This window comes from Microcaecilia unicolor, chromosome 12 (assembly GCF_901765095.1).
Source record: "Microcaecilia unicolor chromosome 12, aMicUni1.1, whole genome shotgun sequence".
In the NCBI taxonomy this organism is placed as follows: domain Eukaryota; kingdom Metazoa; phylum Chordata; class Amphibia; order Gymnophiona; family Siphonopidae; genus Microcaecilia; species Microcaecilia unicolor.
In genome coordinates, this window is record NC_044042.1 from 17,342,604 (window position 1) to 17,357,365 (window position 14,762).

General features: G+C 47.6%; 1 protein-coding gene across 1 annotated transcript in view; it reads right to left on the bottom strand.

Annotated features, from left to right (window-relative positions):
* Positions 1–14,762, bottom strand: part of TSPAN2 (tetraspanin 2) — a 124,686-nt gene continuing 109,924 nt past the window's right edge. Inside the window, exons 3-8 of the mRNA XM_030220972.1 lie at positions 14,470–14,567; positions 14,120–14,194; positions 10,767–10,865; positions 7,126–7,206; positions 3,235–3,318; positions 1–599 (exon numbers count right to left, since the gene is read on the bottom strand). Coding sequence (XP_030076832.1) covers positions 534–599; positions 3,235–3,318; positions 7,126–7,206; positions 10,767–10,865; positions 14,120–14,194; positions 14,470–14,567 — 503 coding nt within the window. The 3' untranslated portion in view covers positions 1–533. The remainder of the gene's footprint in view (positions 600–3,234; positions 3,319–7,125; positions 7,207–10,766; positions 10,866–14,119; positions 14,195–14,469; positions 14,568–14,762) is intronic.

Sequence of the window (14,762 nt, forward strand, 5' to 3'; positions counted from 1 at the left end):
CCCGGGGCGGACCGCCTCCCCCCTTCCTACGCCACTGGCCTAACAGCTAGGACAATCTTAGAGGATTCAGGGTACACAAAAAAACTGTCAGCCAGTCTTTTTGCTTTCCAAAAGGCACTTAAGGAAATAGGAAAGCTTACAAATAAAATAAAAAGCACAGCATTTGCTCTCTATATTTAAATACATAGGCTACTGGATCCACATTTTTGAAAAGCTTAGTTAAGAAACAACATACATTCAGATAAAAAATAACTTCAAGACAACATTAACGTCTTCACTTGAAAAACATATCTTTCAACGTATTTCCTATCTGTCATGTTATCTTTTTGCTTCAGTTTCCCTTCCTGAATTAAAATAATAATCCTATTTAAAAAATACAGTGCTGTCAACCGACACATCTTTCTTGACGTAACTTGATTGAGAAAATGATTCTTGCGCATGGAAATGTTACGGTTGTTTGTCTGGACTGGAGAGCGAACTTGTTGGGGTTTCTTCAGAGGTCTTGGAGGGTGGGACTGGGGTGGAGGTGGTGTTTATAGCACGTCCCTGGTATAGCGGATTGCACAACACAGAACCATGCTGAATATCATGCCAAAAATCTGGAAGAGAAGAAGCAGTTGATTCAGCACTAACAGAAGTCCGTACAAGGGGCTGCTGACATCCATATGGTTTTGAGATTTGCACGGCTTGCGGGTTTGGCCTTTTCAAACCAACTCGTATTTAAGATTTGGTTTCACTGAAATTTTGTAGTTGTAACCTAATTTTGGCAGCATTCTTATAGTAAGAAGTCAAGTGACCGTCCCACTCAAGTCACAAACCAGGGGCGTAGCCAGACTCCCACTTTTGGGTGGGCCTGGGCCCAAGATGGGTGGACAGAAGATCCCTGGGTCGTCCCACAAGTGATTTGGTCTCTCCTTCTTTTGCCTGCATGCCATATGGTCTCTCAAACACCCCCCCCCCCCCTCCCCTGCATACCTTTTAAATAGCAGATGTTCACCAGCAACCAGCAGCAACTATTACACACTGCTCATGTTGGCCTCACAGCCTTCCCTCTGATACAATTTCCTGTTTCTACATAGGCGGAAATACATCAGAGGGAAGGCTGTGGGGCCGGTGCGAACAGTATGCATCTGTTGCTGCTCACTGTAGGTGAAGATCTGCTATTTACAAGGCATGCAGGAGGTACAGTTGTTGAGAGTTTTCAGCTGGTGGGGCTTAGGGATCCCTGCCAGCCACACCATAGGTGTGGTGCTACTGGGTGGGCCTGGGCCAGTGGTGTGCTGGAGCGGGCTCTCACGGGCTTGGGGGAGCTGTTTGTTAAGGTTTTAAGAATTTTGGGAGCCGGTTATTAAAGTAGGCCTCCCCATGGCTACTTTAACAACTGACTCCCAAAATGTGGGCTTGGGCCCCCTCCTGAATTCTGTTTTACTTAGCTGGCAGTGATGCTGGCCCCACCAGCCAAGTAAATAGACTGCTGCTGCTCCCTGCTCCTTGTTTCTGACTCTAAGCATCAGGCTGGGACTTTTCATGCAAGCGCAAGAAGGTTCCATAATGCTGCTCAGAGCCAGAAACAAGCAGCAGAGAACGGTGGCAGTCCATTTATTGGCTGGTGGGGCTCGGCAAAGGTATGCCTAGCGTGCCTACACTAGGGAGGGGAGAGAGAGGCGTGTATTCCCCCCCCCCCCCCCCCAAATTTCAGGGCCGGTTATGCCTGGAGAGAGAGCCTGTTGTTAAAATTTTACCAGCACACCCCTGGCCTGGGCCCACCAAGGCCCACCCTTGGCTACACCACTGCACAAATCACCCGTGTCCCAGAATCAAAAATATAACTCAGAGATGAGTTGGGCTTAGCTCCGAAATGCTGAGTCAAATTTATTCATTTTGGAGTGGATATGAACTCCCTTTTGTGTCTGAGTTGTCTATAGCTTAAGGCTGCCCAACAGGGTTGATCCAGTTCTGGGTTTACCCCATTGCATGCTGGACTTGTACTTCTGATATCCCCATTGTATTCCCTAAGAAAAGCAAGACTAGTACACGTCCTTGCACGCAGTGGGTAAACCCAGGACTGGATCAATCCTGCTGGGCGAATCTGGATCCAGTTGGCAGCCCTACTATAGTTTGTAAGAACTGAACCTAACACCTCCGGTTTGTTGGGAAAGGGAGTCTTAGAATGATTTGTTTCTCCTGAGCCAAAATGAAGTTTTCTGCTGTGTCGTACTTAAAAATATGTACTGACACCTAGTGGCACTAACTGGGAATGCAAGATGTAGCGTATATGTTGAGGTAAAGAAGCATCAGTGTGGCCAGCAAAAGGATATACCAACTAGAAAAAATCCCAAGGGAGAGACAAAACTAATTAACTGGAGAAAAAAGAAGTCAGTCCCAAATACTTAAAAAAAAAGTTTGGTAATGTCTACAGAAGACTCCACCGAAAATCACAAATGTGATACAAAGCAAAAAATCAATATAAATTTTGTAAGAGTTCACGGAGAGCTCAGTACAGGCTGCACCAGCAACCGAGCACAACTTCAGTGAGTCTGGCTCACTTGAAAGCTCTATACATCATAAATTGTTCTCCTACAAGAACTCGCAAATAAAGCAGTGATTGAATAAGTGTAAACACACAAAATTAGTGAAATTTTAAACTAAACACTTACAGTGAAGTTCTCTGTCAATTTTTACATTACCAAAACTCATAAGGTGGAGGAAAAAGATAAACTTCTTCAAAAGCTTATATGTAGAGTGAGGTTAATATCAATCGCCTCATTAACTCTAAGTCGCACTGGAAATGGAGAAACAAACGAGAGCAAACTTATATAAACTTTGTTGCTCCTGAGCCGTGAGTTTCAAACGTCTCAGAAACTCACGGCCTTGAACCCTGGTTTCTATGTTTTACAGCCCATTGCTATGGCCAGCAGTTCTCAGAGTGCTTGTGCTACATTGTGCAAGCCAGATGAGTATAACAAGATCGTCTTTCAATAGTGATCAATCATTTCTGACTCACTGCATGTATGTTACTTACACCTTCCTATCTGCTGACTCACTACTAGGGAGATTTTGTTACTGTCACGGGGATAAGTGTCATTGTGACTTTTAATTGATCTGACTAAAGTTTAGCAGAGAAAGAAGGGTTATTGCCTTTAAACATGGGTGCCTCTGCAGAGATTACAGAAAAAAGTCCCAAAGACCCAGTATCACCTGACTTGATCTCACATCACAGAAGGATTTACTCACCGTAACTCCAGCAATTGTAATCCCAACTATGCCGACTATCTGGAGCTTGGAGTTAATCAGTTTCTGAATCTCTTCTATACAGTTCTACAGAAAGAATACAAATGTTCAGGTACTTGATGAGAAACTTTGTACTCTAACCCCATAAAAGCCTACATTTCAAAATTATTGGGGGTGCTAAACCCAGTGGAAATGACCTCTCCTTGGACAGAGTCAAGGAGTTTGCTCAATTGTGGGGGTGCTGAAGCAGCCACTGCACCCCAGAGCTGACTCCTCTGCTCTAACCCAAGTGAGATGTGAAAGAAGGTCAACATCAGGGCTTGCTCGGGGCTTTTTGTAATGAATTCGATTTGCTGGTCATAGTTGCAGGTGGAATGGGGAGAGGGATCACAAAGAATGACATTCAATCTACTCATTTTAGTCTACAAAATTGATAATACAGAACTTCTATCTTTTCTTTCTCGCTTGTTAATGCCATATTGTCCTTTGCTCTTAGATCAACTGAGCAAAATCTTCTCGTGATATCCTCGTTTAGGCAAACTTCTTTGGACACACCGCGCAAGCAAATACAGTCGTAATCTGTATTTGCGTACGCAACTTAATTAGTGATCAAGACAATCAGCGCTGATAATCGCCAAATAACAGGCAATTATTGACACTAATTGGCAATAATTAGAATTTATGCGCACAACTGACTAACCCCCCCCCTGTTAACTATGCCACGTGCTGTGCGCTAATGCTGAGACAGCCTGTTCACTTCGAATGAGCTGTGTCTGCATTGCTGTATGGCTTAGTGAATAGGGGGGGTAAGTGCATTCTATAACATGATGCGCAAAAATTTTAAGTTGCATAGTTGAACGGGGGTGTGGACATTTCCTAAATTTATGCGTGTTGTCATAGAATACACCTGCTCCGCCTGTAATTTAGGCGTCGGCGTTTACACCAAGTAAGATGTGGCATAAATGGACGTGACTAAATTTAGCAAACCAATGAGAGTAGAGGCTGACTGATAGACCAACTCGGCAGATGATGCACAAAGGACCCGACAAGTTTTTTTTCTGTCATGAGTTGATGGTTTCCCTAACGGCACGCTGTACTTGTATTATCCTCTGAGCTAACATTCAGAGGAAAAGTTTGTTTGTTTTTTATTTCACAACGCACATGTTCAGAGGGAATTCCCCAAGCTAACACAAGGTTAGAATTTTATCTGTGACCCCTGAGGCAGTGGTGTAGCTACGTGGGGCCAGGGGGGGTCTGGGCCCCCGTAGATTTGGCCCTGGACCCCCTGCTGACGGCCCTGGACCCCCCTCCTGCCACCAACCTGAGAGGGTCAGCGGCAGGGGGGGCAAAGTCGGCAATAGCCGGGGGGGGTGTCGGAAATGGCGGGAGAGGGTCGGCGGCGCGGGGGGGGGGGCTAAAATGTGCCCCCTCACCTCAGGTTTGGACCCCCGCCCCGCTGAAGTCTGGCTATGCCCCTGCCCTTAGGCAGGTGCTCTTTGCGCCGAAACACGGACCCTGTCGGGTCCTTTGTGCAAGTTGTTTTATTAAACGTCTTCAACATCGTCTCCCGAGTTGGTCTGTCTCAGGGGCATAGCCAGACTTCGGTGGGAGGGGGGGTCCAGAGCCCGAGGTGAGGGGGCACATTTTAGCCCCCCACGGCGCCACAAACCCCCCCTATTGCTGACCCCGCCACCGCCACCAACTTTGCCCCCTCCCTGCCAACGACCCTCTCGACCCCCCTCCCGCCGCCAACCCACCGTCGCCTACCTTTGCTGGCGGGGGACCCCAACCCATCAGCCGAGGGCCTCTTCTTCCCGCAAAAGGCTTCCTTCTGTTTCTGACGTCCTGCATGTTTGGCGCGGGGGGGGGGGGGGGGGCGAGAGGGTCATCGGCAGGGGGGTCCAGGGCCAAATCTACGGGGGCCCAGGCCCCCCTGGCCCCATGTACTGTAGCTACGCCACTGGTCTATCAGTCAGCCTCTACTCTCGTTGGTTTGCTTTATTTTTCATGGAGGCTACTCCTGCCCCTTTCGTGACTAAATTTAGTCATATCAATGGGCCCTCAGTGTATTCTATAAACTGCGCAGAAATGTAGGCTTATTCTATAAAGTATGCCTAAATTAAGGCGTACTTTATAGAATACGCTTAGGCTTTTTTCATTTCGGCGCTGATGTTTTACGCATGATATATAGAATCTAGCCCTACTTGGAATTCTATTTTTAGTGTGCAGGGACCCTCGTTCTAGAACCATCTTCCTGATTCTTTATGGACTGAGTCTTCTTACCCAATGTTTAAGAGAAATTTGAAAACTTATCTTTTCATGGACTCTTTTGACGGAAAATGATCTGCATTTATTTCTGGACCTGGTGGGGAATATGAGCTGGGTGACTGGACCATGCTAGGATGAAGTAACTTTGCAACTATATATGCTATTGTTCCGATAATGTTATAAATTGTAAATCAAATGACGGTATATTAAGTTTAAATAAACTGAAATTGTTTGAAAGGGTAAACAAACGCTTCACATCTGTCCACTCTACTCCGCTCATTGTCTTGTAGACTTCTATCATATCATCCCTCAGCCGCCTGAGAATAGATGGTTGTAAATTTCAGTGTAGCTGAAAAATGTCACCAAAAAGACGCAGTAAAGTTTGAAGAGATCTTTCAAAGACACTGGGTGAAAACGAGGAAGCCTTTTTGGGGACTTCTCAGTAGCTTAGACCACAGCATGGAGATTCCACTTTCTTACAACAGCAGACATGTTTTGTATTTTAATGCTATGGTACAATTTTGTGTGTGGCTGTGGGTAGTTTGAGTCAGCCCGGGGAAGCAGCCAATAAATCTCCAAGCGACGGTGCAAGAAGTTTTTTTTGTTTTTCTTTGTAAGAACAGTGGAAACCCTTCCTTCTGCCCAATCCAAGCCGTCACTGATAAATGGTATATTGGGGCCCAGGCTTTCTTTTGATGAACCTGCTAGAGGCTAGACACGGGCAGTGAACACCTTCTGCTGATATGGTGCGGTAAAAAGTGGCTTGCGGTAGCGCATTTCTTTGGCGCGCACCGGGCCATTTTTTTTACCGCAGCTGGGAAAAAGGGCTTTTTTTTAAATGGGGGCAGTAAACGGCCGTGCGCTAAAATTAAAAGAAGCGGATGGCTATTTGCTGCTTGAGCCCTTTACTGCTACCCATTGACCTAGTGGCAAGGGCTGATGCGCTAAACGCACGGTACTCATGCAGCATGCGCCAATGTGGCTGCGTTGCCGATCACAGCTGGGAACGCCCCCCTGCGGTAGAAAATAGAAAAAATATTTTCTACCATGGGAAACAGCGCACGCCAACTTCAAAATTACTGCCAGGTGGGCACGCTAACCGGGTGATTTGATGCTTTCCAAAAATACTAGGACTAGGGGCAGGTGATGAAGCTACAATGTAGTAAATTTAAAACGAATAGGAGAAAATATTTCTTCACTCAATGAGTAATCAAACTCTGGAATTCGTTGCCAGAGAATGTGGTAAAGGCGGTTAGCTTAGCGGAGTTTAAAAAAAGGTTTGGCCGGCTTCCTAAAGGAAAAGTCCATAGACCGTTATTAAATGGACTTGGGGAAAATCCACTATTTCTGGGATAAGCAGTTTAAAATGTTTTGTACTTTTTGGGGATCTTGCCGGGTATTTGTGACCTGGATTGGCCACTGTTGGAAACAGGATGCTGGGCTCGATGGACCTTTGCTCTTTTCCAGTATGGCAATACTTATGTACTTATGTACACACTACATGCGCGGTAGCCTTACTGCGCCTCATTGAGCTACAGCGAAATACTTCTGCTCCCATCTTCCATATTGTAATGAACACCACACGAATTCTGACTCTCCTGCTACACCTGAAAAACCCATACTTACTCGGTGCTCTGTTTCTGGTGGGGGGCACAGGGCTTCCATCCTTGCAGCATTTTCATTGCTATCTTTTCCACAGCAGTTCAGCTAGACGGAGCAGACAGGGAAAAATAAAAATCTAGTTTTCACCGTTTCGTTGTCACTGTAAACGTAAAATCTTAGCAGGAATGCAACTTGAATAAAAGATGCTTCAGCTAACTAAGATACAACCCTTCTAACAAGGTTCACAGTGAGAAAAGGTCTCTATAAAAGAAAAAAAGAAACAACCTCCTTTGGGGAAAAATATGTCATTTGTGGGGGGAGGGGGGCTACCCTAATTGTTTTACCACAAGGCTTGCTATTTTTGCACAGGGTCTCACTGCAAAAAATGGGAGCTGCACTAAAATAGCAACAGTTATTTGTTGGAATAATGTAGGGTTACCATACGTCCGGATTTCCCCGGACATGTCCTCTTTTTGAGGGCATGTCCGGGGTGTCCGGCGGATTTTGCCCCCGCCCACGTTTGTCCGGATTTCTGGACAAACGTGGGCGCGGGTGCGGGCAGGTGCGTGCGTGCGGTGGGCGTGTGGGCGGGCGATCGGCGCGTGGTCTCCCGTCCCCTCCCCTTCCTTACCATGTTCCCTGGTGGTCTAGTGACGTCTTCGGGGCAGGAAAGAGCCCCCTCTTTCCTGCCCGGAGCGCTGCCTCCCCTGTCTATCATCCTTCTCGGTCTGGCTGGGGATTCATAATGGCCGCCGAGAGTTGAACTCTCGCGAGGCCGCTTCAACTCTCGGTGGCCATTTTGAATCCCCAGCCATACCGAGGAGGATGCAGCAGGCAAGGGCAGGCAGCGCTCCGGGCAGGAAAGAGGGGGCTCTTTCCTGCCCCGAAGAGAAGACGCTACTAGACCACCAGGGCTAGACAGGAAGTGAGGGGGGGGTATGAGATGGGGGGGAGGGGACTATGTGACGGGGGGGGGGGAATAGGGGCGGAACCTGGACCTGAAGGGGGCGTGGCAGGGGCGGGGCATGAGGCGGGGCGGGGGCGGGGTAGGGGGGCGTGACATGTGTCCTCTTTTTCAGAGGACACAAAATGGTAACCCTAGAATAATGTATTTGTGTTTTACATGCATTGTCTGTCAGCAATGTTTTTTTTCTTTCTCTGTGATTACTCTGTGACCTCTGATGTGAATTGCCTAGAGAGGTCACACCCATGCAACTTCCTGTGGGGATTAGGAACAGCCAGCACATGGAGCTCAAAAGGTCTCTCCTAAGCTGAGGATCTATGGTGTGAGCATCCATTACCATCTAAGCACATGGAAAGAGCTGATAAACCAAATGTATTATATTATGTATATATAAGCCTGCTGAATATCAATCTAACTAAAACTGTGAGTAAACAGATGTTTTGTTGATTCAACTTTAAAGTGACTCAGCAGTGAATTATTCTGGGGTGTATGTGAGAGAGATGAAGAAAAGAAATTAACATTTCTAAAGCTGAAGCTGTGTGTATCAAAATCTGCTAATTATTTACTACAAATAATCCAACATTATTAATGGTAGATTAATGGGAGATTGGACAGCTATTTATTTTTTTAGTCTAATCTGTTACTTTTTACAGCAAAATGCAGATACAATTCTAGTATTAACATTCTTTACCTTGTATAAATAGTAAAAACAGTTCACACTGAGGAATTGTAAGGCGCTTAAAATACTTTTAACATAAGGGAAGGGAAATGGGACTTGATATACTGCCTTTCTGTGGTTTTTGCAACTACATTCCAAGTGGTTTACATAGTACATACAGGTATTTATTTGTACCTTGCCCAGAGTCACAAGGGGCTGCGCTGGGAATCAAACCCAGCCCCCCCAGGATCAAAGTCCGCTGCACTAACCACTAGGCGGCTACTCTGCATCAGCTCCTTGTGACTCTGGGCAAGTCACTTAACCCTCCATTGCCCCATGTAAGCCGCATTGAGCCTGCCATGAGTGGGAAAGCGCAGGGTACAAATGTAACAAAAATAAAATAGATACTACTGGAGATTCTACATGGAATGTTGCTATTCCGCTAGCAACATTCCATGTAGAAGGCTGCGCAGGCTTCTGTTTCTGTGAGTCTGACGTCCTGCACGTATGTGCAGGTCGTCAGACTCACAGAAGCAGAAGCCTGCGCGATCTGCAAGGGCCGACTTCTACATGGAATGTTGCTAGTGTAATGGAATAGCAACATTCCATGTAGAATCTCAAAATAGTAGCAACAGTGCAGGAGTGGCCTAGTGGCCTAGTGGCCTAGTGGTTAGGGTGAGTTCAATTCTCACTTCAGGCACAGGCAGCTCCTTGTGACTCTGGGCAAGTCACTTAACCCTCCATTGCCCCATGTAAGCTGCATTGAGCCTGCCATGAGTGGGATAGCGCGGGATACAAATGTAATAAAAATAAATAAAAATGGGAGTCCACATTGATGAAAGTCCCTCCCTTAAATGATATCCTTCACTCAAGAAAAATCTAAGGGCTGGATGTATCTTGCACGTAGGAAAACTCTTTAGTAATCTAGTTCTAAATTGAAATGCTATTTTAATAAGGTATCCACACTCTAAAACAGGGGCGTAGCCAGACTTCGGCGGGAGGGGGGTCCAGAGCCCGAGGTGAGGGGGAACATTTTAGCCCTCCCTGCCATTACCCTCCCCCCCCGGTTGCCGCCGCCAACCCCCCCCGCCATTGCAGACCCCCCCCCCCCCTGCCGCCGCCACCACCACCACCAACTTCCGCAGGGAGTCTCGGCCACCAATTTTAAAGTACAGTGGTGCCGGGCAGAGGGTAATAGTGGCCGCACAACAGGCAGGAAAGAACATGTCTCCTCCACCCTCCCCCCCCCCCCCAGCAGAGGCAACTAGATCACCAGCAGCGTGCCTTTAAAGGTAGGAACAGGGAGGGCCATAGTGTGTGGCGGGCCATCCGGGCAGAGCCTCTGGACCCTTGGGCACTGCCCGGTTGCCCGAATGGTCAGTCTGCCCTGCTGCTAGCACTTTGTGGGTAACTTACGTGAGTGAGTGCTAGTCATTCTGTGAATTAACACATGAAAGTGGCACTTATATGCAGGCTCTCGGTTACAAAATTTCTTTTTTTTTTCCAAATTTCTTTATTGAATTTTAACATAGTGGATACATCCATTCTAACTTACAAATATAAACATGTATACACCTTAATAATCTCTTCTTCCATAACAAAATTCTCAATCAAATTCTGTTAACCTCTCTCCCCTCTCCCCCCCCCCTCCCTCCCACCCACCTCAGTTAAGGTGATGAAATAATAGAGTCTTTCATTTGTTCACATGGTTGCCAAATTTGTTGAAACCTGGTAAGTGGCCTTTTCTCAATGCTGTCAGTTTCGACATCGGACACATAATCAAGTTAATTTTTACAGCTTGGATTTGTGGCATCTCTACTCTCTCTTCCAAGCTCTTGCTACTGTCAGTTGGCTGCTGCAAAAATCTGGCTAGCCATTTTATGTTGGTGCATCTTACGTTTTCCCGGGCGAAAATGTTACAAAATTCCTCTTCACGTTTACTCATAAGTCGCTGATGCTATGCCGAGTTATGTAAAGTAACTCACTCCTCTCTGGCTTGGTTACAGCTGTGTGAGGACACTCAAGGGGGTGGATGGTGCTTACCACTTTGTGAAACGAAAGAAGAGTTTTGTTTTCTTTCTCTTCGCCGTTTACATACGCATCGTAATATTTGATGTATATATTCTGAACCTCTTCCACAGCCTAGAACAAGAGAAAGGGAAATAAGACTGATTTACTTCCAAAAGAAAAAGAAAAAGACCCGAAAGCATGCTTAGAGCAAATTCTTGCACAGCGAAGTGAAGCAGTTTGAACCGTCACTTGTGGTTACCGCTTAATATCCTCTACTAGGTAACGCTTCACTGATTTCATTTCTTCGACACAGGGAGGCAAACTGAGACGCCCTTCAGAAACACACCCTGCGCGGTCTCGGGAGACAACCAGTAGGTGTCACCATAAGAGTCGGATGTCCTGTTAGGGCCGGTCTTGAACTAACGGCTGCCAGGTTGGGAGACTGAAGCTGGAACCTTTACCCCTCCCTCCCATGACCAGGTGGAGCCAATAGACCTATAATGAAGAGACCTTGTCTTGAATAGGATGCAGGGTTCAATGTCCATGAGGAACAACTGTGCCCTAGGCCTTGGAAATAGGGAATTTCTGGGAATGCTTCTGATTCCCAGCAACTTGTGGGCTGCGTCAGATCTATGGACACTTTCAACTGTGTGCAGCAAACCTGGATAATCTGACCCTAGAGGGGCGTAGCCAGACTTCGGCGGGAGGGGGGGTCCAGAGCCCGAGGTGAGGGGGCATAATTTAGCCCCCCCTCACCATTGCTGACTTTGCCCCCCCCTGTCGCTGACCCTCTGACCCCCCTCCCGCCGCCAACCCGCCGTCGCCTACCTTTGCTGGGGGGGACCCCAACCCCTGTCAGACGAGGTCCTCTTCTTCTTGCAAAAGGCTTCCTTCTGTTTCTGACGTCCTGTATGTTGTACGTGCAGGACGTCGGAAACAGAAGGAGAAGAAGAGGACCTCGGCTGGCGGGGATTGGGGTCCCCCACCAGCAGGCGACGGCGGGTTGGCGGCGGGAGGGGGGTCAGGGTCAAATGTATGGGGCCCAGGCCCCCCTGGCCCCACGTAGCTATGCCACTGCCCTACACTGATCTTGTTGTGAGTTCCGTAATATGATTCTGAACTACTTGCACATTATAGGGACTCTGGATTGCTTCAGCTCTTGCCCTTAAGGCAGGCCTCGATACATTTTCATGAAATCCAGGAGTCAGCCCAAAAGCTTAGGATCCAGCCTCTAAGCCCTTTCTTACCCTTCCAACATTGTCCCCAGTGACATTTGTGTGTGTGTGTGGTGGGGGGGGGGGGGGGGTGGAATCCCCTCCCAGATTAGCAGTAGCTCCTTTAGAAACTGACTTACTAAGATGTTATTCTCCTTATTTTGTACCTGTTGGCAAAGAAACTTTAGTAAATCAGTTCACATAGGTGCCTCTGCTAATCAGCTGCAAAGTTAATAGTCTCCTTTCCCCAAAAAAGCATGCTGTCTGCTGTGTGACAGCACCCTCTAGATAGGTGAAGCAAAGAGACAATTGCTTCTTTGTTTCACCTATCACCATAGCCTGGGTCCCCATCAGTTTCTCTCTCATACCCCCTTCCTACAGTCTTTGTGCAGTCTGTCCGTCTCTCTCTCTCTCTCTCATACCTCCTTCCCATAAACATTGGCACCACAGCAAACCCTACTCCAGCTCAGAGCTGGTGTTAGGGTTTGCAGAGCATTGAGGAGAAATAAGGAGCCCTGTCCAGCAGCAGGCTCCCCCATCCCCCCCAGGACCTGAACCTAAGCCACTCCCTCCCCCGCAGGAGCCCTGATTACCCCCAAACCAGCGACACGGGGGCTGGAGGTCTAGCGGACCTCCACTCCCCCAATCTCCAGCCCCCCTAACCCCCCCTTACACCTAAAAAATAAGGTCCTGGTGGCCCGGTGGGCTGCAAGCCCAACCCCTCCCCACCCGGTGGTCTAGTGGTGCCCTCTCCCCCCCGTACCTTTGCGGTGGAAGAGGGAGTCATACAGTCCCTCCTTGTCAGTGCTGCCTTCAAAATGGAAACGCCCAGGCATTATAAGGTGGCACCGAAGAGGAGGGACTGCGTGACTCCCTCCTCCACCGCAAAGGTACGGGAGGAGAGGGGGACCGCTAGACCACTAGGTGGGGAGTTTGGGCTTGCGGCCCACTGGACCGCCAGGGCCTTATTTTTTGGTGTTAGGGGGCTGGATCTCCAGCCCCACATGTCCCTGTGTCGGGGAGACTGGTGTAGAGAATGACACGGGGACAAAGTTTGTCCCCGTCCGGCCCCATCCCACCCCATCCCCATGGTATGCACTAGTCTCTGATAGTGGAACCAACATGCATGTACGAACCGTTGTGCATGTGCAAACTCAAGAAAATAGTGCACCCTCTGTCCACATAGTATCTGCTGTTTTCAAAGATGCACGCTATTATCAGAAACTGATAAAAATGGTCAAAAACAACAAATAAAAATGAAAAGTCCTATGAATGACATGAGAAACAAGAAATAAGAATTTTGGTCCGGCTCTGCTCTTCTCTAGCTTGCTCCACCCCAGCCCTGCTTTGGTTCAGCTTTTTGCAGGTCTCCAGTCCTATCATGTTTAACTCGCTTTGGTTCCAGTCTTGCCAAACTTCAATCTGCATTTGCCCCAGGAGTACTCCATCGCTATCCTGCTTGGCGTCCTGTGTTAGAGACTTCTTACAGTCTGTGGCAGGATACCTGACACTTTTCCCCAGCGGCCATCAGGAACATATGATAACAGTCATAGGAGCCAGCTCTGTGGCGTGCTTTAGCACCCCCAATATTGAGAGAAATTCTGTGTGTGTGTCCAGGGAGGGGTTATTTTCATTGGGCTTAGCACCCCCAATAATTCTGAAACGTTGGCTCCTATGAAAACAGTTTAGAAACCCATGAACGGCATAAAGACGATTAACTATGCAGAGTAGGTGAGACCCAATAAAAACTATCAGGAAACAGGTTATAAAGAAACGAAAGGAAGAATTCTTTCATAAATCACTATAGAAATCTTTAGAGGCAAAAATCATTGGGGGGGGGGGGGGGGGGTTAAAAGAAGGATTAGAGAAATCATTGAGCATAACTACCAGGAATGCATTTAATTAATGCATCGGTTAATCCCTAATCCACGACTGCTAGAGGACATACGTGGGATGGACAACTATATGATTAAGTGCCTAATGCTTGCTACTGGAGATCGAATGCTGACCCAGTTGACCTCTGGTGTGACCCAGATTCTTATGCTTAAGCATCCTTGACTCCAGTTGGCCAGCTCATCAGGCTCCCGGACCACAAATTGCACTTGGGATGGGAGGGGGGAAGGATGTATGGCCTGAGAACACAGACTTATACAAATGTACCCCAGTCCTTACCATATTCTTGCCTATAAACACGAAGACTCCAGCGGTCACCTCAGCAGCAAAGATCACAAGCAGGCAGGTGAAGAACTGAGAGAAAAAAAAAAACCCCCACGTACGTTATCGACAGAGGATGAGAGATTGAGGAACTAAAGAATAAAAACATTGCTGGGATGATAAATTGGGATGGGCACCCAGAAAATTTCTGTCATTTTCATTTGGAATTTTTAAAATCTCCCTCAGGCTAATGGATGTTTAAAGGTGCAAGCTTGGAAGACTGACATGAGCTAGAAAAAAAAAAATCCCAAATCCACCCCAACCCCCAAAACAGCACAGAAAAAGGATTCTCGGAATAAGTTACTTACTGATCCAAGCAAGCACTGAGACTCACGGGCTGCTCCGCAGCATCCAAAGAAGCCAACCAGCATCATCAGTGCTCCGGCTCCTATCAGGACATACAATCCTACAGGATAAAAGCAGAACAAGGTATCAGCTTCCTATTCCAACCCTAAGCTCCCCCAGATTAAAGACCTCTGAACTGAGAGAGAAGTCTTTTATCAGCCATGTGCCAGCACTGGATCTACCTGCAAGCAGGGGCGTAGCCAGACTTCGGCGGGAGGGGGGTCCAGAGCCGAGGTGAGGGGGCACATTTTAGCCC